The following is a 25,524-nucleotide window of genomic DNA, read 5'->3' as shown; positions in this document are numbered from 1 at the left end:
TAAATAAAACTTTAAGTTATAAGTTTTAAGTGCTATTGTAAAAATTATATAGAGCTTATTTAGTTCTAAACTAAACAGTTTGGTATTTTTTTTAGCATTATCAAGTTGAAAAACAAATACATCAGTAGCCGATGTAGATTGCAATACTTAATGTTAGTAGACATAGTCTTAGTCGTAAATTAAACATCTAATTAATTGTTTTTCATATTTTTCACCCTCTCCTAAAGGATTCATATATAAAAATTTTAGGCTGGAATCTATAACATTTATAACTTTTTATTTTTCAAAAACAAAAAAAAATCGTTACATAATCAAACAATGATAGACATTTTACAATTATAACTAAAGACTGCCAAGCTTAAAACAGGTAAGTTCCGTTTTGGAACTCACCTTGGGAGGACTGCAGAGAGCCCAACACTACATGAATATTTTTTTTAGTGAAGTTTTTTCCAGACTGTTATCTCCTTGGAGGAGAGGGGGAGGGGAGCACTTAAAATGTTCTATTATTTTCAGACGAAGGAGGCAAGTAAAATTGGATTTTGATGTCGACTTTTAACGTGTATGCAATTGATAAAAAATTAATAAGTCACTTTTAGTTTTTTAATTTGTGTGAAAGGGGTTGTTTTAATAAGTTTTGCCTATGGCGCTAAATAACCTGGCGCCGGCACTGAACGAGTATTTACAAAAGCTGGACATAAAAGGCAACTTCATTAATTAACGTTTATTTACAAAAGCTGGACTTAATTGGCAACTTCATTAATTAACGGGTATTTACAAAGGTTGGACTTCAAATCAACTTCATTAATTAACGGGTATTTACAAAGGTTGGACTTAAATCAACTTCATTAATTAACGGGTATTTACAAAGGTTGGACTTGAAAGCAACTTTATTAATTAACGAGTATTTACAAAAGCTGGACTTGAAAGCAACTTCATTAATTAACTGGTATTTATAAAAGCTAAGAGTTTTTAAAACATATACTGATGGAGGTTTCCAAATGGACCCTTGTTTTAAAAACGCTGATACATTAGATGAGGTCAAGAAGGCACTGAATTTAACCAACATGGCAGTTATATTCATGTCAAGTAAAGAAAATAATTAGAGATAAGTTTGTCATTTTCATGTGTCTTTTTTTATTTAACTTAAAAACAGATCTCACATACAAATCATTATTCTGTTATATCAGCTACATCTATATCTGTTTTCGCTGATTCACTGAAAAAAATATATTTAAAAACATGAATAATACTTGAAATTTTAAAATGTGTTATTTTGTATATATGCATTAAGAAAATATATCAGCTCACTTTTGATCCTCATTTAACTGTTTTAACTTCTCCATTTCTTTCTGTTTCTTTTTTTGAAGAGCTCTTTCTTTTGTAGAAAGATTTAAGTGGCCGCCTATTGACAGTTCAATATTTATTTTCATTGTGATTGTTTTTTAAAATACAAATGTAAAAAGCCCAGCTGATTGTACATAGCAGTCGTTCATAAATGACGTCACACTAGTAGTGAGGAGGGGGGACCGTGATTTTGTGACGGTGTGTAATGAGAGGGAGGGGGGTTGTTCAGATGGTGTGACATCACACTTTTGAGTTATAAAAAAGCAATGTTAGAAAACTAGTTTTAGCCGTTTTTTCGCGTTTTAGACAACGGTTTTAATAAATTGTAATAGGAATTGATAAAAATACTCTATTTTGACAGAGTTTTTGGAAAAAATCGATGTTTTACGACAAATTCAACTGCAATTTTGAGGGGGAGGGTTGTAGGCTGAGGTGTGACGTCATTTTAGGAGGGGGGTGGCTTTTTGTGACGATGTGCGACGGTGGGGAGGGGGGAGGTAAAAATCGTCCCAAAAAGTGTGACGTCATTTATGGATGACCCCATAGTTGCTACAATTTTCTAAATATTACTAAGTAAAAATGCATCTGAGTAAAGCATTAAAGGTTTATCTACAACAAAAATTCGGTTTATTCAACTTTACCTTTATTTAGGTCTACGAGATACAATAAAATAGCTGCAATTAAACTCACTGGAGAAAAAGGAAATAATTTTATAAATATTTGTTAAGTTATTGATATTAAATGTAATACATTTTTCATTTGCTATATTCAAATTATTTCTTTTAAAACTCTCGATTTAAAATAAAATAATAGTCTTTAAATTTATAATTTATTTTATTACTCTTTTGTTTAATTTATTTTTTGCTATTCATTTAAGAAAATTAAATATTACTTACAACAAATCCAAACTAGGAAAAATATTTCCAAAATAAGGTAACCAAATTTATTCAAAACCAGCCCGGCTAATATAAAACCAACACCTAATCCAAGATTTAGGAAAGTGCGCATCCTGGAATAATAACAAAACATGATTTATTTAATCTTTAATAACACTTACACTGTTATGTAATTATCGTTAATTAATTTTAATGTTTTGCTTACACAATTTTTTTTTCTTTTTTTTTTTTGTTGTGATTTTTGTTACATTTGTCAAAATTTTAAAATAAAGACTGTCTCAACCCAACATATCTACTGCTTTGTTCATTAATTAAATAGTAAAAACAAGATACTTTTACTTGTACATTCTAATGAAATAATTGTATAAACATATGTTACATAAAATATTTAACACGTACTACGTACTACAGCCATTTAGCACGTACACCAAGAATATGCATCTGATTTTTTTTTCAACAGTTGTAATGTTAAATTAAATTTAAAAAAAAACACAAAGCAGAGTCTCACATGCCGTAAGCTGTGCCCAACTGTTTACTTGGTACAACAAAAGCTACGAGAGGCCAAAGTGAACTTGCCAAAATAGAATATGATAAGCCTAATAAAACCTGAAAAAAATTGTATTACAGCTTTCAACATTTTTCTATTGAATAACTAAAATTATCTTAGAGTTTTAAAAAATCACTGGGCATTTGTTTTTATAACTATAATATCACAGTGAGCTATGTTTTATATTGCAACAATTATGCTAGTAACGTAAAAATGATATGAAAGTTTATTGAATTTCTATAAATAATTCTATTTAACCGTCTATTGTTAACAAGCCTCTCTAAAGTATCATGTACATCAGTTTAATTTTATAGCTTACTGTTTAATTTAAATACAAAAACATCAGTTTAATTTTATAGCTTACTGTTTAATTTAAATACAAAAACATCAGTTTAATTTTATAGCTCACTGTTTAACTTAAATACAATAAACTTACCATTGGGATGTATGGATTAACATAAGTAAAAGCCAGCATCATGTGACTGACCAATGCCATTGATATACCACTGATGACCCAGAAAATATTTTTGCCAGTTTTATCTATACAGAAACCCAGAACAGGACAGGCAACTACTGAAATCATGTACACCAAACTGTTCACAGTACTGGCTGTTGTTGGGGTCAGTCCAAATTTCATGGTGAAAAACACACTGCATTGAATTATAAATAGAATTATAAATACTTAATAATATCGGTTAGTGTATTTATTCACTTAAACAAAATTGAGTTCGATTCCGGGTCCCTGTCAAAATTTGAGTCCACCCAGCTTTAATAGGTACTTAATTCATGTTGGTTAAAGTTAATGTGGTTGACCGCTGCTACCCTTGATATGCCGAGGTAAAAAAAAACAAATGAATTCTACTTCATCTGCCCTATGGTTCGCTAGTTCTAAATAGGTTACGGTAGACATCCTAAAATATGTAAAGTGTTTTAAATTTAAGCACGCATACTGCATGTTGCAATCACTAGGTGCATTTTAGATGAAGCCTAAACCTCCTTTATTTATTTAATTTTTTTTTTTTTTAAATCCTTGGTTTCTTGGATGTGTTTTATCAAAGAAAGACTCTTTACTTTATTTAAATAGTTCAATTACTTTTTTTTATTGTGTCGGATTAGAATAGTCTATGAACCATAATGTTTACCAGCGAAATATTTTTTTATTCTAAAACATTACAAAATGAATATGTATGGGGTTTTAATCAAACAATAGCAAATGCGAGTTATAAATCTTTTTTTTTTAAATAACAATAATTAGGTTTATAAAAGTATTGTTTTTAATATACAACTTTAAAATCTATACTTAGATTATTTTATACTGAATTTACTTACAGTCCTAGACTGATAAAAGGCATGACCCCAACATAAAAAGTGACACAAATAAATGTTGTTATCCAGGCCTTTACCGGTATCGTTAGAATGTCCTTCAGTTTTATCAATTTATCTGCGGACAAAATCAATTTTATATCCTTTATATTGGCAAATTAGTATTTTTAAGACATTGCAATATCATTATTCTTTATAATTCTTCAAAATATTTACTTGAACATTTTATGCATTTATTAAGGTAATTCTAATTCTGTGTTGTTACATTTTATTGTGTGTTAACGTTTAACCGTAATAAAAAAAAATTATTTTCAAAAGTAAAAAATTCCACAAATGTTACCTATGACATTCCAAGAAAAACACTTATAAGTTACTGGGGTATCTAGGGAGTTGTTGGGTTTGAAATAATGTTAAAGTATTTTGATGCTATCAGAGGCGTAGCGACCCTTCCCGGCGCCCGGGGACAAACAAGATTTCTATTTGCACGCCCTCAACTTTTCAATTTATTTTTCCAACCCATTTTGGCGCTCCCTAAGGTCGGCGCCCGGGGACATATGTCCGTCTTGCAATTTACTCTAATGTGAAGGTTTTTGTTTAAATAAATAACATCGTGTTTATTGTTTAAGCGATAACCTCTTACTTGATTTAACTTTGGATCTGAATAATTTTTTGTCCGCCCTTTTGTCCAAAAACGACAATATTACTGCACATAAGGCTGACACAATGCAGACAACAACAGCTAGATAAGAAAAATAAGTTTATGATATTTAATATCGTTTCAGTTATAAAAGAAATAGTGGCTTAAACATGTTGTTCGTTTTCAAATTACCAAATACAATACTTGAGCGGATATCATTGAGGGGAAGTAAGCCTAGCTACTTACCTAAGAACAGAGTTATGCCTAGCCCTTTGTAACCATGAACAACTTGATCCACCAAGTTATATAAAGGCTGCATTACGTTCATAGCTACTGTGCTGGCCTGGAAGTAGTAGATTCAAAGCTTTGTTTTATTACAAGATTTTATTTAACTTGCTAACTCTGTCTGTCAACAGTCGGTCGTCATAGATCGAAACGGACGAACGAAATCTCGGGTACTTCTAACTGACAGATTCGTTTCAAAGTTGGCACGTGTTGAAATCAAGACTTAATTACAATTTGCTGAAACTAGCAGACAGGCTTGTGCTAATCTTTCCGCACTATTATACGCGCGTTGTCAAGTTCATTAGGTGCGCAATAGTTTTTAGTTATGCACTCTATTATATTGTAAATTTTAAAGTTCTGGAAAGAAAAATTGCATAAAAACGTTTTAGTACTACGCTTTAATGTAATAATCCTAATATATAAAAGGCCATGTGCGCTCTTCTCTCTCTTTGTCCGCAAAATATTTTCCCCGGACATCACGTCAGAATCGGCAGCGATATATGGATACCTTTATACGGACTTTTGTTGAAAATAATATGTTATATGTTTTAAATGTATAACCACAATTTTATTTAAAGAAGAAAAATAAAAAATAAAGGCGTATTCGAATGTAGAAAAACAATTTTAATTATGCAACAGGAAAAGCATTTATAGATGTGAAAAAGTATGCATAAAACAGTGACGTCACTTATGTTTATACATTAACTAATGACGTCATCTGCCGTGTTTAGAATAAAAGGAAATGAACTATTTCATTCAAATTTGATTTAGATCTACGTACACTATGAAATGTATACAATACAATTTTTCTCGGGCTAAACTTAAAAAAAAATTCTATTAGGATTCTAAATCTAGATATTCTAGATCTAGATATTCTAGATCATCTAGATCTAGAGATTCTAGATCATCTAGATCTAGAAATTCTAGCTAGATCTAGAATCTATTCAAATAATACATTTCTATACTAAAGTATTTCAGGCCTTAATTACTTTATTGAAATCTTTGTTTATCTATGCAATTTGCTAATCTCTATAATATATAAAGCAAAGTTGTCGGGTGCCCGATAGGGCACTTCCCGGCGCCGCAGGCGCTTCAAATTTGGCAGTATCTTGCCTTGGGGCGATCAGAACACGGGGGCCGGTTGGCCGAAAAGTCTACGATGAAGGGGTCAAAACTGACCTCGACTGACCGGCGCCTTATATGAGCTATAAATCGAACAAAAATGTCCACGTAGGAACCTCTTCATAACTCCTGAGGTCGTAGACCGACCCTCGGGGGAATTAATTAAGCATTCAAATTCTCAATGTTTTCGAAAGCCTAAGCGAAGCTGGGCAGCATGCCTAGTGTACTAAAAAGGAGAAAATAAATATTTTTCTTTATATGTATAATAATACACTACTATTTAAATATCTATAAAGAAGTATATATTAAATATGAAATATATATATATATATATATATATATATATATATATATATATATATATATATATATATATATATATATATATATATATATATATAATTATATATTACAGCACATTGTAATCTATAATTAGACAAGTAATCACTAATGTTAGAACCGTCCCACACAACTCACCAGCCGAGAGAAACTGAGCAGAAGACCAAACACCATGTTGCGCTCGTTCTCTTTGAACCACTTGGTAGAGAACGTGCTTTGTGCGACTGCGAGGGACTCCTCTCCTACACTAAAATGTTAAACAATAATACAGTGAAATCAAAGTCCGCAAACAGTGTTAAAACTGGACGTAGATTTATTGTTTTAAAATCGAGAGGTTTTTAATCATTGACGAAAATGTTGATACTATGTGTGGTAAAAACAGAGAAAAAGCAACAAATAATTTTTTTCCCAAAACAATTAACATCGAAATGTAAAGATCATTACTGAACCACAAAAAAGTCAGCACGTATAATAGCCGTAATGGGAAGTATCTAATTAAGCATTATCGTAAGTTAACGAGATAAAATAGGCACAATGTAAGCACAGTTGATTGCCGAAGAACTTTTTCAGTAGCTTACTATGGGCATTAAGTTGGGAACTCGCCACAAAGAACTGTTTCAGTAGCTTACTATGGGCATTAAGTGGGGAACTCACCACAAAAAATAAATAGTTTTGCTGCTGTCTAATCACTCAGAAATTTTATATATTATGTTACGTAACACTTGGTCTTAAGTACATTGCATTATCTTTGTGTAAAAGACGAAACTAAAGTTTAATATCAAGTGCAGTGCCCCAACAAACGACACAGAAGAGCTAGATGAGCTATATGTTAGTCATCCTCTGTGGTCTGACGGTCAATAGGGCAGATAGAGTAGAGTTCACCTTCTTCAGAGACCTCGGTATAAGAAGTGAAGGTGTTGTCAGTGCTATTTACAGCCGCCAGGTACTTGGCCGATCGAATGACGCCAACTCAGGATGACAACTTTCAACTCGGGATGAACTTTCGAACTTTGAACTCAGGATGAACTTGAGAACGTTCAACTCGGGATGAGATTCCGAAATCTCAAACTTCTGGTATGCAGTTGCTGTGTTGGTGTTTTTTTAGCATCTAAAATAAAACGTACTATGAAAAAAAAATTAAAATGTTGTACCTACCCAAGGGCAAATCTACCACAACACATCAGCACGTAGTTGTTTATGAAACCGCCCAGCGCGAACATCGCCTATAGAAGATAAACGATAAATTGCAAGTAATTTTTTTTAATGATTAATAATAGAAGTAATATGGAGTAATGTACCTTAAAATTTAGATAACCGTTAAATTTTTATTTTATATTTTGTATTTATCAGTGTTAGTTGTTTTCCCTAAACGATTCTTTCATACAAGACTTTGGGTTTTTTTTACCACGAACTTTACCGTCACACGTCGTCACAAAAAGGCAGAAAAACCCTAAAAAATAACTACAGATTAAATTCTACGTCAAGATTTATTTACGCCACCCCCCCCCCCTCTAACCTCACAGCGTCACAAGAATCCGAAATACACACCCTACTACCCTAGTTGTGTAGCGAAATTTATAGACGTCTAGTGTGGGTAAAATAAACTAATCGGTTGCTTGGAAATAGGAAGAACATTACAAAATTCCGTTGCCCGGAAGCTTTGGCTAACCTGTCCAAGAGTGACCAGCACACTGAAGACGATGGCCCCCAGTCTGACGCCAAACCAGCGGTCAATCATGTAGCCGCCCACGACACACAACACAACGTTGGGCCAGGCATCAAAGGCGTAGAAGGCCATGAACTCTGTCTCTGAGAGTTGAAGGTCACGGATCATCACATCCTGTAAGGCTCCTGGGATGTCGATGACGAAATAGCTTCCTGTTTTTAAATAAAATATAATAAACGAGCCGGCCCGCGGCATAACATACGCCGCTATTTAGTTGTTTCTAATTTTCAATAATTCATAATTTGTGAATTCGACAGTACCAACGCTGACACTGAAAATATTTCTTTAAAACACTATAAGTAGCTCGTTAAGGACCATAACCCCCCCCCCCTTCCTTCCCCCCCCCCCCCTACGTTTAAAATCGTTGGCTCTGCTTGTAAACATTTAGAGTGAACACAGCTCACTAAAACCATGTAGGGGTGGGGAGGTAGGGAGAGCGTTTGCAGCTTGTTTTCTAACGGCTCGAAGAGGAGAGTTATATATATAGATATTTTAAAACTATAATAATTAGGATTTAAATGCACTTACGACAGCTAACCCGAAAGTCTGCAGTTCTGATCGTTGGCTGAAGCCTGTAAGACGACCTTGACTCCACCTACCTCTGATATGTGTAAAGTGTATTTTAGAACCAAATCTTACCGAACAATAAGAAACAGAGGGGTATCAATACCAGGATGTAACGATGTAGCCAATGGCGAGGGTTGCATGGGTCACATGACTTTTCTCCTCCAATCTCCTCATCGCGTAGTCTCGAGCCCTATTTCCCATCAATTTAAAAAACACACGTCAATATATATATATAAACACTGATTACTGAAGGGATTAAATCGTATATAATTTTTTATAGTATTTGGAGTTATTTTTATTTATGGGAAGTAACTACATTTGTAGCTGATTCTAGGGTTTGGTTTAGAGGGGCTTAAGATTATTTTAGAGTTATATTTGGGGACGGCGTGGCCCAGCGGTAGGGCGCTACACTGCTAACCCGAAAGTAACGAATTCAAATACACGTTCAATTTAGTAAAAACATAAGAAATAAATAACGATTTCAAGATCTTAATTTTTTTACGACATAGAAAATTTAGAAAATTATAAACGTTAATTGACACATTATGCAAATCAACGTTACATGGTATGACACTATTTTTCTTCTGTAATATGTGCCCATTATTTTTATTTTTTAAAACATGCACAAAAAATTACAGGTAACAACAACACCCTCACCTTTCAAAAACTACGACGTTCGACTTCCCAACAACTACATTTCCAATGCCACTATTATCTCATGAGATACCTGATATTTTGTATGGCTTGTTTCGTGCATTCTCTTTCGACCTTGCGAAATTTGGTGGACCATGCAATGGCGTGTCCATGTCAGTCCGCCTTGGCATTTTTTTTCATCTAAGCTGATTATGTCATCCTTGCTGAATATAGGCCCACAAGCACAGTTCCCCACGAAACTACCATAGTAATTTTCTCCAGCTGATAGCAATAGTAATATTTGCTGGCTGCGTCATCGTTGAAGTTGCTCATATTTTCTACGATCTTTGGGTTTTTTAAATCTCTGTTAGGCTAGTAACATAGATTTACTGTTAAAGAATATGCTTCATCTTTACTTCTCTTTCATATTTCATTTCTAATAGGAAGTTGAAATGTCACTACAGGAATGATGGCGTAGCTTATCCTTTAAAGAATAAGCCGCATCTTTACTTCTCTTTCATATTTCATTTCTAATAGGACGTTGAAATGTCACCTACAGAAATGATGGCGTAGCTTATCTGTTAAAAAATATACCGCATCTTTACTTCTCTTTCATATTTCATTTCTAGTAGGAACTTGAAATGTCACCAACCTGGAAACAAACTATTCTAAGGGCAGTAATCGAAGCTTGTGTTGTACTGTGGTCCTATTATTACGTATGGTAATTAGCATCAACCTGGCTTTATCAGGGTGAATTAGCATTGTGTTTACATTAGCCCAGTTAACATGGTGGATGGCATATTTTTGTTGTTGGCTCGCAAGTGTGTGTACGCTGTCTGCAAAAACATGCATAGGAGTATCGTCATGGAACATTTATCTCTTACAGCCCAACACTGATGTGCAAAGGAAATCATGTATTTATAAAGAGAAAGTAAACCATCAGAAATAGAGCCCCTGTGAACTCCGATGTTGATATACTTGTTTGAGGAAATGGAATTTATGCGAACTGCATCTCGTAATCAACTAATTAATAAAAAGGTGAGGTCAGTAATTGATCAATGCTGAAGGTTTTTTGTGTATTTGACGCTCCTCTTATACCCAAAAGCTGACTATGCCCCTGATTAGTGATATGTTAAATCAAATTAATTAGCATAATATAAGGTAGTCACCATACAGTGGGCCAGGTGACGTCAAGGGCATACGGTTGCATGATACCGAACGTTAGGTTCGTATGGTAATTGGAAACTGTTATCATCAGCACGAATACAACAACGTAGTATAAAAATAAGTTATATTGATGTGAAGTTACTGACCGTAGGGTAAACAAAAATTGAAAACAAGCACGATAAGTATTTTTTTTTCTTTCTGAACAAAACACGTGTACATCGCCGCTGCAGATCAATTTAAATAAACCAATTATACCTTTTATGTGCCACTTATTTATAACGTGACAAGTTTTTAAAAAATGGGAATTTTTTTTATCGCTAAATATGAAGCTAGAGCATCTCCTCTAAAATTTCTCTTACAATTATTTTTTTACTCAAGTTATCGTGTTCACAGACAGACGGACAGAGTTTCTTCCATGAATTTCTTCGCCCCCCCCCCCCCCCCCGCCCCCGAACGAAATGGAATTTATTTATATAGAAAACATGTTTACCAGTGTCCGCCCCCCCCCCCCCCGGAAAATGTTGACCGTCCTTCCCCCCCGGAAAATATCAACTGCCCCCCCCCCCCCACCCCCGGAGAAATAGTCTGGAAGAAACACTGCGGACAGATAGACGCATACACAGAGACACAAGCATACAGACAACATTACATTCCGACTCAGAGAGGTGTAATACGTCGAGTTTCGATTTTTTGCACGACTACAATTCTTCCTCTATACTTCATATAACATAAAGTAAATATGTGTTGTATCGTGTGGTGTGGGGTAAAAATTAAAGACAGTTAAATACGGGAAGTAAAAGTAATTTTTGTGAACTTATTACGGTTGTCTCATTAGTAACAATGACATGAATGGCTGCATCATTAAATAGTTTCGTTTATTGAAATCGTATACAACATTCGTACACGGTTTTACTTTTACTTTCAGACATATTTTCTGGGGGGGGAGGGGGGGGGGGCATTTGAAACTTTTGGTGGACGAACAAACTTAAATTTCCGGGAATGGAGGGGTGGGGGGAATTCCTGGAAGATAATTTTCATATGTTACGGGTCATTTTAAAGATAATGTTAGAATAGTCTAGAACAACGGGGATAGTGAGTTAATGAATGTATTTTGACCGAAAGTTGATTATGAGTATAAATGCCTTGTGAGCGATTGTAGAATGGAATATTGTCGACAGCTTGAAGAGCGATCGAATGAAGCGTTGATATAAAAAATATAAAGATAGACATAAACAACTTAGAAACGACCAGACCCAGTTTTATGTTTTTGATGTGCTTTGGCCAGTATGGATTCGACTTCAATAAAATAAATTTCGTTTCGAGCATCCCTCTAAAACTTTCATGACATACTTTTCTTTCACAGCTAATACGTGAATGAATGTCAACTACTAATTAAATTACATCGGATGTTTGTCTTACCCGGCAGGTGAAATTAGATTCGTCTAGCTGTATCTCGACATCTATGTCGGTGTCTATATCTCCCATGTTTGAAACAACACGCTGATGAAAGGATGGGTGTTTTAACTGATACACGTACGGTTGTGTTCTTTGGTCTGTATTGGTTATCTTCTCGTTTCAGTCGTGCGGTTTCAAATATTTTAAGTAACGCTCAGGTGATACGTTTTAAATTAATCCAAGAGGATTAACTCTCTCTATATATAGGCATATAGGTTGTTTCCCTTAAGTTTAAAAAGACTTTATATTTTTTTTTTTAAATACATCGTTTCATTTTTTTTTCTAGTGTAGAAAATCTAGTAAACTAACTAAAAATTGGATACTTATAAATGTTAATATTCTTTATACTTATCCGTAGGTGGATTGGAAACCTGATATAAAATATAAAATGGTAACTGTCCAATACACATATAGAATTACTAAAGGAATATGAAATAGCTAGGGGTGGTGAATATTTATTTTACGAATCTAAGCATATCTTTTTATTTAAATATTTCTTATTATCATTCTTTACTATTTTGTAATGAAAAAATATTGTAATCGTATAACATTTTGAAAACATGGCGCCGGACGATGAATAATAAAATGGCTTCCCCTGCCTAATGTTGTGCAGATGATAATTCTAGCATTCGTCACGCGTGACTGGTTCAAAAACTAACACTAATAAGGTCATGGCTTATAGAGACTACACAGAAAGTTTCACTTCACACAGCAGAAGCCTGAAAAACTATCGATTGGTTTCCTTACTAATAGTTCTTTTAACATTGCTTCATTTCAAAAAGACAATCCTTCAACTTAAATATTTAATTGTATATTTTATAAGAAATCTTTAATTAAAGGTGCTTTTAATTAAACATCTTAACTAAATAGCCTAAACCAAATTTTATTCACGGTTAGACAGATCTTAGAACTAAGTAAAATGTCATAATTTGAAACGGTTTATAGTTAGAGTTCAATTTTCATTTAATTGCTTTTTTGTTCTGAACCATATTTGCTTTAGCATTGTATTTCAATTTCATAACAATGTCATTCATTATGCCAATAACCCAGATTCAAGAAAGGTTATTTTATCTACAGTCATTAAATAGATTTTGGCCAACAATTTTCATCAGCTCTGGCAGTATGGTTCAGATTATATGCATCTAATTTAAGCTACTGGTTTTACGTTTACAGATTGATTTGATTATTTATAAACAACCAACTCATAAGGCTGAAATTTTTAAAAACCTGACACCTAGAACGCCAGTTTTGGATTAGCCTCAAATTTGCCTGTCGAGGAAAGAATTCATTGTAATAATGCATATTTTAAAAATTGTATTTGCAACAACAAAAAAAGAATTCCAATTTTTTTTTTTTACAATATAATAGTTTATTTAATTTTTAAAAATGCTTATCTATAAATATCAAAATGTAATTTGCCAAAATAAAAAGTATTCCAATTTTAGTACAAATGAGATAGTTTATTTAATTAAAAACATAATGCATTTTTATAAATGTTGAAATGTAATTTGCCAAAAAAATTCCAATTTTTGGTAAAAATCTGATAGTTATTTAATTTTTAAAAATGGATATTTATAACTATTTTTAAATGTAGTTTGCCAAAACAAAAGATTCCAATTCTTAGTACAAATCTAATAGTTTATTTAAAAAAAACCAAAAGCAATTTGCCTTGAGAGGCCTAAGTCAGGGCACTGTAAGCTGTAAACTGCCATTGGCTAAGCGAGTCTAATTTTTTTCTCTTACCAAGATGATGTTGTGTTTTATGTTTTGAAGTATTTCATATTGTACGTCTGTCCTATAGTCTGTCTATCCGTCTGTCCGTCTATCTGTGATAAATATTGTTACTTAATTTCAACCATCTTTTAACACTTAATCCAACATAAATTCCTATCTAACCTTACCACATTCATGCAGCGATTTCGTTCAAACTTAGAAACATTGGTCTCACAAGTTAAGCAAGAATATTTAATCTAATTAGATATTAATTTATTCCTTGAAATTTAATGTAAGCATTACCATGCATTGAAAACTTAAATGAGAAAACAATGCTTTTATTCTTTTGAATTACTTACTTTTTGAGATAATAAGATATCAAAGCACAGTTTTACATCTTTCTATATGAGTGGTGAAACGAAGATGAATGAATTACTAGCATTCAAAGAAAGCAATGGACTAATATACAAATGACACCGAAAAAAATGGGGAAAGAAAAGAAGAAGGTGACACCAATTGATAAGGTTGATAATTTTACAGATCATAGTTTAACACATCCATCCACCGAAATAGGATTGTGGTGACACCACACATTGCAAACGGTAACTATCAAATCAAGGCCAGAACTGCTAAGTAACTGAAATACAGTCGGTTCTTATTTAAGGAACGCCAATTTTACACATTTGATTTTAAGTTTGACAAAAGTTGCGTGTATCTTTTAACTAAATAAAAAATAATCTAAAATACAAATCATTACACCGAGGGAATTGTTTCCGCTCCATCAAATTTGGCTGAGTCTCTGAAAAAAAAAGCATTTTTACAAAATTATAATAGTTGAAATTTAAAGTATTTTAGCAAAGTTTCTGATATTTAGAAATCTAAAACGATGGAGAATTTTAGTGTCTACAGCTATGAAAATCAAACAGCTCACTTTTGTTCGTCCTTCAACTTTTTGAGCTTCTCTATTTCTTTTTGTTTTCTTTTTTGACGAGCTCTTTCTTTTGTAGAAAGATTTAAGTGGCCACCTACATACAATTCAGTATTGATATAAACAAAATTTATTAGTTTATAGTGTTATTAAAATAACTTATAAATATATAAATCATAGATGATTTTATATGAAATTGTTGCAATCTTTTAAATATTAGTAAATATAAAATACATCTGAGTTAGACAATAATGATTTTATTTAATTCTAAAAATCAGTTAATATAAAAGTACCTTTATTTAAGTCTACAAGATATAATAATATAGCAGCTATTAAACACACTGGGGAAGGATAAAATACTTTATAAATATTGTTAAAGTTAATTGATATTTTAAGTTTACATACTTATTAATTTACACAAAAGAAAATTATGTTTTTATTATGAAGAATTAGAATATAATAACTGCCTTTAAAAATGTAATATGAATATTACATTTAAATAGAAATCATTGGTTTTTAAAGAAGCATTTTAGAAAATCAAATAAAGATTTTAATTTTAAAGTAATATTTTAAATATATACTTGTGTACGTACAACAAAGCCAAGCTAAGAAAAATATCTCCAAAATGAGGTATCCAAATTTATCCAAAACTAGCCCGGCCAATATAAAACAAACACCTAATCCCAGATTTAGAAAAGCTTGCATTCTGTAATGATAATAAAACATATTTTATTTAATTACACTTTCACTTTTATATAATTAACGTTTATTATTTGTAATATCCTGACAATATATAAATAGTTATTTTCTTTTTTTGTTACAGATTTTATTAATTTTAGAAATAAAAATTAATAATAAATACCTTAATTATAATACATGTTTAAAAACAAACATAATGAAAATAATTTAAACTACCTTTTTTTAACAATTTGAAATATAATTTCAAATCTCAAACTTACACTTCTATTGATTTTTTTTTAAATTAAATGGAAAATCAAATGCTTTTTTTTCTTTTATATTCTGATAAAATAATAATAGAAAAATATTTTACATAAAACATACTACCACCGCTAAGTATATGCCTCACGTATAATTTTGATTTCTTTTTTTAAAGCAGGAGTTAATGTTCTTAAAAGTGTAACGACAAAGCAAAGTCTCACATGCCATAAGCTGTGCCCAATTGTTTATTTGGTACAACAAAAGCTACGAGAGGCCAAATTGAACTTGCCAAAACGGAATATGAAAAGCCTAAAACAACCTGATAAATAAAAACAATAAATTTTGCTTTAAAACTTAAACATTTTTTAACTATATATTTGAGGATTTAATGTAGCTGTGTACTTCAATGATCATTGATGTTTTATATCTATTACATCACTGTGATTAAGATTGCTACTGTAATATTCCACATCCAAATAATATGTTAGTTCTATAAAAACTATAAGATATTTAATTTAAAATTTGATTAAATAAAAAATAAATAAAAAATATACAAATGTATTTTACCATTTTTAGGTTTTAAAAAATGTTAGCAATTTTTATAAACATTTTAATGTGTATTCATTTTGATATACATGTCGAATAGCTAGGAATACTTTGTTTATTTGTTTGATTATAACTCGTAAGTTGTTACGAGTTGTTTAGCTTTTTCATTATTTTTTTTATATTTTTGATGAACAATACAATGCACTCACCATTGGGATGTATGGGTTAACAAATGTGAAGGCAAGCATCATGTGACTGACCAAGGCCAATGATATGCCACCGATGACCCAGAAAATATTTTTGCCAGTTTTATCTATACAGAAACCCAGAAGAGGACATGCAACTGCTGGAATTATGTACACTAAACTGTTCAAAGTACTGGCAGTTGCTGGCGTCAGTCCAAATTTCATGACAAAAAACACCCTGCATCGAATTTTAAATAGAACCATAAATTTCTACTTCAAGAAATATATAGTGTGTTGATTGACAAACTCAAAATGGCTTCAAAAGTAAGCAAAATTCTTTCAATACAAATTTTTTACATGTATTTTTTTAATAAAAAACACCGTTGTAAAATATTAAATGTAAGTTGTATTTATAAAAAAAAAAGGATATTTAATTTCATAATTGATCAGATCAATATAAAAATCTGATAAATTAAAGTTAAAGTACGATTACCAACGGTTGCAATTACGAAGTGCAAATTGGAAAAGACACCAAAAACACTTTTTCTAAGAATTGGTTGGAAGTGGTGTATGTGTTACAACTGACGTTTTAAACAAGTTTTATTAATAACAAAAATTTGATTTATTAAAATATATCTCACATACAACCATAAAATTTATATTTATAATAGTCTAATAAGTGACCTACTTACAGTCCTAGACTGATAAATGGCATAACCCCAACATAAAAAGTGACACAAATAAAGGTCATTATCCAGGTCATCATTGGTATTTTTAGAATGTCCTTCAGTTTGATCTTTTCATCTGGTAACAAAATAAATCTTTATACCAATTTTAACATTAAGATTTGTTTTTCTTATTTTTAAGACATTAAATTATTAATATTCTTTACACGATTCCTCTAAATATTAACATTCATAATTTAGCAAGTTATGGATTGTTAATTTCTCCATCTTTTTTTTTCTTTGTATTTGATGTTCTTTGATGTTAAGTTTAAAAAGCGTAATAAAAGGTAATCTTACTCCACAAATAAAGGTATGCTAAAAGCGACATCACGCAATATATTGATGAGTTTACCTCCCACAACACCACCCTCACATTTTCTCAAACAAGGTCACACACACACACCAAAAACAAAATGTTCCACTCCCCTAAATCCCATCCAATTAAAGGAAACTTATTCTAACGAAAACAAACATGAAATTAGATCTAATACCAGAACAAATGTATTATAAGTCGCATCTTTCTGTCACCCCCCCTCCCCACTACGAAGCACAAGAGTCACCAAAGCTAAAACAAAACACCCTTTTAATTTTCTTGTACGTAACGGTACTTATGGACGACCCTCTTAACAGTTAATAAATTACCAATGACAATAATATCGCGCATGCCTTTTGATGCTATTGTCTCCCTTTTGCTTCTCTTATTTAAAATATCTACCAATATTGAAATTGATAAGTTAAATGAAATAATTTCTGCTTATCGTTTAAGTGTTAACCCCGTACCTGATTCAACTTTGGATCTGGACAATATTTTGTCCGCTCTTTTGTCAAAAAACGACAAAATGACTGCACATAAGGCTGACATAAAGCAGACAAACACGGCTGTAAAAAAGATATCATTAATGTAAGAATAATGTAATATCTTGTCAGTTATTTTATTCGCGTTTCAATAGTGCACATTTGTTATTAAGGGGAATTAAGCCCTGCTACTTACCTATGAACAGAGTTATGCCAAGCCCTTTGTAACCATGAACAGCTTGGTCTACCAAGTTATATAAAGGTTGCATTACGTTCATAGCTACTGTGCTGGCCTGGATTTAGTACATGGAAAAAAAAATAACTTGTTTACTTTAATGTTTGGAATATGCATAAATAAATAGGGTTAAATAATTTAATAACATGTGATTTTTTTTATATTTCATCTATACTCAAAATATTGTGTTTAAAGTATAAGCTGCTATTGTTTAAATTTTATTAAAGAACATTTTAATATGTTTACATACAGCTTAAGTTAGGCGGAACAAATTATAATCACTCATTTAAAATGGAAACAACATTTAAACTCTAAAGGGGCGCGATGAAAGTTTTTTTGTCAGGTAAAAAAATCCATATAACGCACAGGAACATGAAAATATATGAACAGATTTTTTAAATAGTTTTAATTTTTTGTATTATCTTTACATAGACAAGTTATCCATTACTAAGAATATCATCAGAGTGATGATTCTGCAAGCATTAGTCAATTGTCTGAATGTATACAATAATTACGTATTGCATACTGAATACTGTATTTGGAGTATTTGGACATAAAAATTGGAATTAAATATTAAACTCTATATACTGTACTTTGACAGCAGTTAAATATTCCACACAGTAATTATTCATCACTTAAGTATCGTAACCTAAATACTATCACAAGACGTCAATTAAGTATTGTCTACTACAATTTAATTCGACAAATCCAGAATTAATGTGCAGGGAGGTGTACACTAAGCACTAAGCATACTAAACACACCAGACGAGAGAAACTGAGCAGAAGACCAAACACCATGTTGAGCTCCTTCTCTTTGAACCACTTGGTGGCGAATGTGCTCTGTGCAATACCAAGGGACTCCTCTCCTATCCTACAATAAAGATTGTAAACAAAATCACAGAACAATCATAGATTTAACATTGTATTAACAGTGGACGTTGATTTATAGTTTGAAAAATAAGATATTATGGGTGGTAAAAACAGATAGGAAGCAACAGATCCGATCAAATCTCCGTAAGACAACAAAATATCAACAACTAAACAGAAAGTCAGGACTATGTTAGAAACAGAAATAAAAAAATTAGAAGCCGTTTTTTTCGGTGACCGGAATGATGCGCAACTGAAAACTGAGCACAAAAAAAATTCATAAAAAACGTTTTAATAACAAGCTTTTATGTAATGATGCACTAAAAAGTAGAAAATAAATTATAGACTACTATTTAAATAACTATAAAGAAAAGCGTGGGTCACTTTAGTATCTATTGGATACCTTTACTAATGTTAAGGAAGACACCCACGCTTTTCTTTACAGTTATTTAAATAGTAGTCTATAATTTATTTTCTACTTTTTAGTGCATCATTACATAAAAGCTTGTTATTAAAACGTTTTTTATGAATTTTTTTTTCAGTACTTTACATGTTTTATTTACAATAGAGTTACATGACTAAAAACCATTGCGCGCCTACTGAACATCACGTTCAGTAGGCGCGCAATGGTTTTTGAACGCAGCCATTACGTGATGGCGCAGCTATTGAAGGTGATGACGCGTGTGGTGTGGTTGGCTAGACATGCCTACTAATTCGGTCCAAATTTTAATTAATTCATTAAAAATCAATTAGGCATCCAATTAAGTCAAATTTAGTTTCAGATTGCATTGTCTTCATGTCTTGACCCACGTGCCAAATGTGAATCGTATCGGTCAAGTAGAACTGTCCGAATTTTCACTCCTGCGTTTCCGTCTGGACTGACGACAGAGGAAGTGAGTTAAATAAAAGCTTGTAAAAATTGGCATTTTTGTTTTCTTAATTCGAGCATTTAGAGACATTAGCAAAGAATCCACACATGCACATTGTAGCATTAAAAAAAAACACTATTCTACGAAATATAAGAAAATAAAAATATATTAGTATAATTAGTTTGTATTTGCGCATTTTTTTATTTACGCAATTTTCCGTTGCGCAGTTTTCCATTTGCGCATTTTTCTGTGAACTGAACAGACAAAATCTCTAAAAGAGTGGGTTTTTTTTCTTTTAGAAGTATGTACACTGTGATAATCAAACGAATAGGCTTCACCACAGCTTCGACATAACACAGAAAACTACATATAAAAATAGAATATACTATAAAACCAAACTTAAAGAGTTAAAAACAAAAGACCTACCCGAGGACAAATCTACCACAACACATCAGCACGTAGTTATTTATAAAACCACCCAACGCGAACATAGCCTGTAAACAGAAGATAAATATAGATTTAGGAATCTTCTTCTAAAATATTAAAGCTTAGAATTAATCTAGGAAAAAAAAACCTTAATAATTAAACTACTACTAAAGTTTTATTTTAATATGTAGCATTTCTCCCGGGAACGGAACGACAGTGCCGCCAGACCCCGCACTGCGAGGGGGGGGTAGGGCGTTTAGAGGGCCCACAACCGACCATAAATAATATTTTTAAAACTTTTAAATTTAATTTTCGTGCATTTTTCCTTTGATATTTGGTTTGTAAAAAAATAATGTAGCTGCGGTACGATTATCTTTATTTTACAGTCACTTTATCACGCACTTCCGAAAATATTAAAATTGTAATGACTTCTGTGACTCGCTGATCCCCTTTGATAGCCAAGTAACTGTTCTACCGATCTTCCAAAGTGAATTGTGGCAGATGGAGCAAGGGGTGGAGACCAAATTGGTTTGCTCGAAAATTGTCGTCAAATTTATTTCTGTATTAAAAAAGGTTATTTATAATTGTGTTTTTTTACCAACGACAAGGCTGAGTTCTATTTCCCCTACAATCAAACACGCACTGACGCCAGCAAAATTCTTTGGAAAAAAAAGTCCATAGCTCGAGAAGCCGCTAAATATGTAGTGGGCTTTCGTGTTATGCGGTACTTCTTTGCGGCATTGGTTAGGGGCACGAAATCCATAGCACATTTTTCAATGTTAATATGTGTTTGTGATATTGGTAGAACTTCTATCCTGTATTATCCTGAGCGTTACAATAATCCGTTGCCCTGGGCTTTCAGCTAACCTGTCCAAGAGTGACCAGCACACTGAAGACGATCGCTCCCAGCCTAACGCCGAACAAGCCGTCAATCATGTAGCCACCCACGATGCACAAGACAACGTTGGGCCACGCCTCGAAGGCGTAGAAGGCCATGAACTCAGTCTCTGAGAGGTCAAGGTCACGGACCATCACGTCTTGCAAAGATCCTGGGATGTCGTTGACGAAATAACTTCCTGTTTTAAGATTAAATAAAATACTTAAAAAAAACTTTTTTAAAAACCACGTTTTTCTTGTGGACTAAAAAGTAGAAAATAACTATTTACATACATTTGATGACAAAAAACGTGGGTACGTTCACCATCAAATTTCCCGACCCATCTGCCCGACCCACGTTTTTTGTCATCAAATGTATGTAAATAGTTATTTTCTACTTTTTAGTCCACAAGAAAAACGTGGTTTTTTAAAAAGTTTTTTTTAAGTATTTTATTTTCTCCTTTTTAGTCCGTTGCTACACATGAAAAACGTGGTTTTTAAAAAGTTTTTTATATAGTTTATTTTCTACTTTATCTAATCACTTGATTAAGTATGACTTGACTAAGTGTTTTTAAATACACGGACTAAAAAAATCTTGAGCGACCGATACGCTTTAAACAGAGAAAGGGTGTAATTTACGTTGCTGGCGTGGAGATCTACTCACGAATCACGTGATCAAATCTCCCATAAACAAACAAATAAACGCGAAGCTGAGTTAAGGAAAAACGTGTTTATGTGTATTTTAGCATGCCCAGCGTACCAACCGTGTCACCGTTAACAATGTGTTACCGTCTCCGTTCTCCTTTTTAGTCCGTTGCTACACATAAAAAACGTGGTTTTTTAAAAAGTTTTTTTTAAGTATTTTATTTTCTCCTTTTTAGTCCGTTGCTACACATGAAAAACGTGGTTTTTAAAAAAGTGTTTATAAATACACGGACTAAAAATCTTGAGCGACCAGGATTCGAACCTGGGTTGTCGCGGCCACAACGCGAAGTACTAACCACAATACGATCACGGCCAGCGCGCTCACATCGATTGAGGCCGAAGTAACTGTGTCATTAGGCCTCCAGTCTTGTCGGTATCTTTAGAAATCATGTCCTCAATTTTATGGTCCTTGGGGCGTAATTAAATTAAGCTAATTACGGTCACTAATTGCTAGTTTTTATGATTGCATCTGAAATTGTTAGGCGAAAGTAGCATGCATGCCAAATTTCAGGTCTCTAGAGCAATCAGAAGTGGGCTAATTTTCGATGTCAATTTTAACAACAAACCCACAAACGCGAAGCTGAGTTAAGAAAAACGTTTTAATAAAATACTTAAAAAAAACTTTTTTAAAAACCACGTTTTTCTTGTGGACTAAAAAGTAGAAAATAACTATTTACATACATTTGATGACAAAAAACGTGGGTACGTTCACCATCAAATTTCCCGACCCATCTGCCCGACCCACGTTTTTTGTCATCAAATGTATGTAAATAGTTATTTTCTACTTTTTAGTCCACAAGAAAAACGTGGTTTTTTAAAAAGTTTTTTTTAAGTATTTTATTTTCTCCTTTTTAGTCCGTTGCTACACATGAAAAACGTGGTTTTTAAAAAAGTTTTTTATATAGTTTATTTTCTACTTTATCTAATGACTTGATTAAGTATGAATTGACTAAGTGTTTATAAATACACGGACTAAAAAAATCTTGAGCGACCAGGATTCGAACCTGGGTTGTCGCGGCCACAACGCGAAGTACTAACCACTATACGATCACGGCCAGCGCGCTCACATCGATTGGGGCCGAAGTAACTGTGTCAACAAGCCTCCAGTCTTGTCGGTATCTTTAGAAATCATGTCCTCAATTTTATGGTCCTTTGGGCGTAATTAAATTAAGCTAATTACGGTCTCTAATTGCTAGTTTTTATGATTGCATCTGAAATTGTTAGGCGAAAGTAGCATGCATGCCAAATTTCAGGTCTCTAGAGCAATCAGAAGTGGGCTAATTTTCGATGTCAATTTTAACAACAAACAAATCCACACATCCACAAACGCGAAGCTGAGTTAAGAAAAACGTGTTAAAATACATAAACATTTTGAGACTATGTTTCTATTGATATTGTAATGTTTTATTTTCTTTTATTAGTAGGAAATCTGACAAACTACTATAAAAATCGATGTATATGCTTTCGGAGTTTCTTCCAGGCATCTCTTCGTGGGGGGGGGGGGGGGCCGAGCCTCCCCCCCCCCCGAAGAAAGTCTACCCCCTACCCCCCCCCCCCCCCCGAACGAAATGAAAATATATACTTTTGACAGTGTCCGCCCCCCCCCCGCCCCCCCCCCCCCGAAGCAAGTCTACCTCCCCCCCCCCCTCGAAATTTTCAAGTGTCCCCCCCCCCCCCCCCCCGGAGAAAAAAGTCTGGAAGAAACACTGTATGCTTTGGCTGTCTTTTCTTCTGTGAGTATTTATTGTTGTTTTTTGCATTTAGGTTATGATTTCCCATGCATCGATAAATAACTGACTTCATTGATTTGGTTCAGAGAACATCTGAACTCTATAACTTGCATCGGGAATTTTTATAGACTTTCTAAATCATGGAACCTATACTAGTTTTCAAATTGTTAATCTTGTTGGTGTATTTAAGTGTTTCCGAAATCTGCCATTAGTTAGGCAGTTTTGTTTCCCAATTTTCATTAGCTTATGAAGAGTCTGGCTGTTGGAACAGTTTTATGACAGTTTCAGCAAGCTACAACTGACCAAATCTTACCGAACAATAGGAAACAGAGGAGAATCAAAACGGGGAAGTAACGATGTAGCCAATGGCGGGGGTTGCATAGGTCACATGACTTTTTTCCTCCAATCTCATCATCGTCTTGTCCAGAGTCCTATTTCTCAGAATTCATTTTAAAAATAACGAGTAAATATATTAAAAGAGTAATTGTGGTGAAGATTTAATTGTATGGATATTGAAAATGCGTGCGACTTTTTAAATACCGTGAGTTTTAGTGTATCAATGTAGAGGTGTTAGTTCCCTGTATTGTTTCTTCAGACTTTTTTCTCCGAGGGGAGGGGGGCTTCAAAACTTTTGGGGGGGGGGTCGGGCTAAAATTTTTATGGGAGTTACACTGGTAAACGTATTTATTTTTTAAATATACATTCTATTTCGTTAGGGAAAGAGGGAGGTGAGGGCGGTAGACGTGCTCAGAAGAGAAAGAAACACTGGTTCCCTTACTCCCTTCACCCCACACAAAAAAATATTGGGAAAACTGTTGAAATTTTAAGTACCAAACTTTGACATTTTTACGATAAAATGTTCTGATCCTAATGTTCTTTCAAGTGTATTTGTATATATACTTCGCAATATATTTCTGAATATCATCCACTTTTTTCAATACTGTTTTTACTATCAGCTTTTCAGCGCCACATATGTATAGAACAACGACAAATGATGAGGGAAATATTTTTTAAAGTGAAGAATTTATTGTAACAGTTATTCAACTGGAAAGGTTAAAAATCAAAGTAATTTTGTTAACTCAATGTGGACAGCTTATTGGTTGCAAAAAAAAAGCATAAATGGCTGCACCATTACATTAGTTCGTTGATTTGGCTAGTACACGCAACTCAGACATTGTATGATTTAATTTTTTTTCCAGCAGTTATTGACACCATGACGAACACTTTAATAACTCATTTTTCACTAATAGTTCACGCTTGAATGAAAGTTAATTCTACTGATTAAAATACATCAGATTGCTGTCTTACCTGACAGGTGAAATTAGATTTGTCAAGCTTTGTCTCTGCAACTTTGTCGGTGTCTGTATCTCCCATTTTGAAACACGCTGATGAAAGGATGGATGTTTTAACTGACTTGATACACGTACGGTTGTGTTCTTTGGTCTGTATTGGTTATCTTCTCATTTCTGTCGTGTGGTTTCAAGTGTTTTAATTACGTTTACATAAGTTGTATATTAATCCAGGGTAATTAACTATTTTTATGTTGTTTTCCTTTATTTATAGGATTTAAAGAATTTAGTAAGCTATCATAACTTTGCACTAGCCTATATATATATATATATATATATATATATATATATATATATATATATATATATATATATATATATATATATATATATATATATATATATATATATATATATATATATATATATATATATATATATGTATATATATGTTTACTTATTAATTTAAAAATATATGCATGCATATAGATATATTGATATATATATTTTAATATGTATGTGTATATATATATACATATAAATATATATATATATATATCTACATACATACAAATATACACACATATTTACATAAATATATAATGTGTGTATATATATACATATATATGCATACATATTTACATGTATATATATA

General features: G+C 32.6%; 3 protein-coding genes across 4 annotated transcripts in view; all 3 read right to left on the bottom strand.

Annotated features, from left to right (window-relative positions):
- Positions 1–15,357, bottom strand: part of LOC131943458 (nuclear cap-binding protein subunit 2) — a 204,318-nt gene extending 188,961 nt beyond the window's left edge. For both annotated transcript variants that reach the window (XM_059303606.1, XM_059303607.1), the window contains exon 1: positions 15,347–15,357. The gene's annotated coding sequence lies outside the window, so the exon portion shown is untranslated. The remainder of the gene's footprint in view (positions 1–15,346) is intronic.
- LOC131943432 (major facilitator superfamily domain-containing protein 1-like) lies at positions 866–24,954 on the bottom strand. The gene is made up of 14 exons (XM_059303561.1): positions 24,889–24,954; positions 23,894–24,011; positions 21,137–21,345; positions 20,270–20,337; positions 18,870–18,978; positions 18,069–18,165; positions 17,858–17,956; positions 17,045–17,156; positions 16,377–16,590; positions 15,843–15,940; positions 15,276–15,388; positions 14,976–15,023; positions 1,309–1,402; positions 866–1,216 (listed from the first exon to the last, which is right to left on the bottom strand). Exons 1-14 carry the CDS (start codon positions 24,952–24,954, stop codon positions 1,171–1,173), a joined length of 1,491 nt encoding a protein of 496 aa, XP_059159544.1. The 3' UTR covers positions 866–1,170.
- On the bottom strand, positions 2,020–7,725 carry LOC131943457 (major facilitator superfamily domain-containing protein 1). Its single transcript, XM_059303605.1, has 9 exons — positions 7,649–7,725; positions 6,632–6,740; positions 4,994–5,090; positions 4,751–4,849; positions 4,117–4,228; positions 3,224–3,437; positions 2,734–2,846; positions 2,241–2,353; positions 2,020–2,033 (listed from the first exon to the last, which is right to left on the bottom strand). Exons 1-7 carry the CDS (start codon positions 7,711–7,713, stop codon positions 2,745–2,747), a joined length of 798 nt encoding a protein of 265 aa, XP_059159588.1. The 5' UTR covers positions 7,714–7,725; the 3' UTR covers positions 2,020–2,033; positions 2,241–2,353; positions 2,734–2,744.
- Positions 24,955–25,524: the final 570 nt, after the last annotated feature.

This window comes from Physella acuta, unplaced genomic scaffold (assembly GCF_028476545.2).
Source record: "Physella acuta isolate Inbredline_101_S28 unplaced genomic scaffold, ASM2847654v3 ptg000456l, whole genome shotgun sequence".
Classification (NCBI taxonomy): domain Eukaryota; kingdom Metazoa; phylum Mollusca; class Gastropoda; family Physidae; genus Physella; species Physella acuta.
This window is presented reverse-complemented; position numbering and strand designations above follow the sequence as displayed.

Bases quoted from the DNA above. Each gene is read 5' to 3' on its own strand.
- LOC131943457 (XM_059303605.1), bottom strand. From the start codon at position 7,713: ATGTTCGCGCTGGGCGGTTTCATAAACAACTACGTGCTGATGTGTTGT. The intron at 3,438-4,116 runs GTAAGTAAATTC...AATTCAATGCAG, and splicing joins CCTTTTATCAGTCTAGGACT to TGTGTTTTTCACCATGAAAT. The intron at 2,847-3,223 runs GTAAGTTTATTG...AATTTTTTTCAG, and splicing joins TTAATCCATACATCCCAATG to GTTTTATTAGGCTTATCATA.
- LOC131943432 (XM_059303561.1), bottom strand. From the start codon at position 24,954: ATGGGAGATACAGACACCGACAAAGTTGCAGAGACAAAGCTTGACAAA. The intron at 24,012-24,888 runs GTAAGACAGCAA...TCTGAGAAATAG, and splicing joins AATCTAATTTCACCTGTCAG to GACTCTGGACAAGACGATGA. The intron at 15,941-16,376 runs GTGAGTGCATTG...TTTATTTATCAG, and splicing joins TTAACCCATACATCCCAATG to GTTGTTTTAGGCTTTTCATA.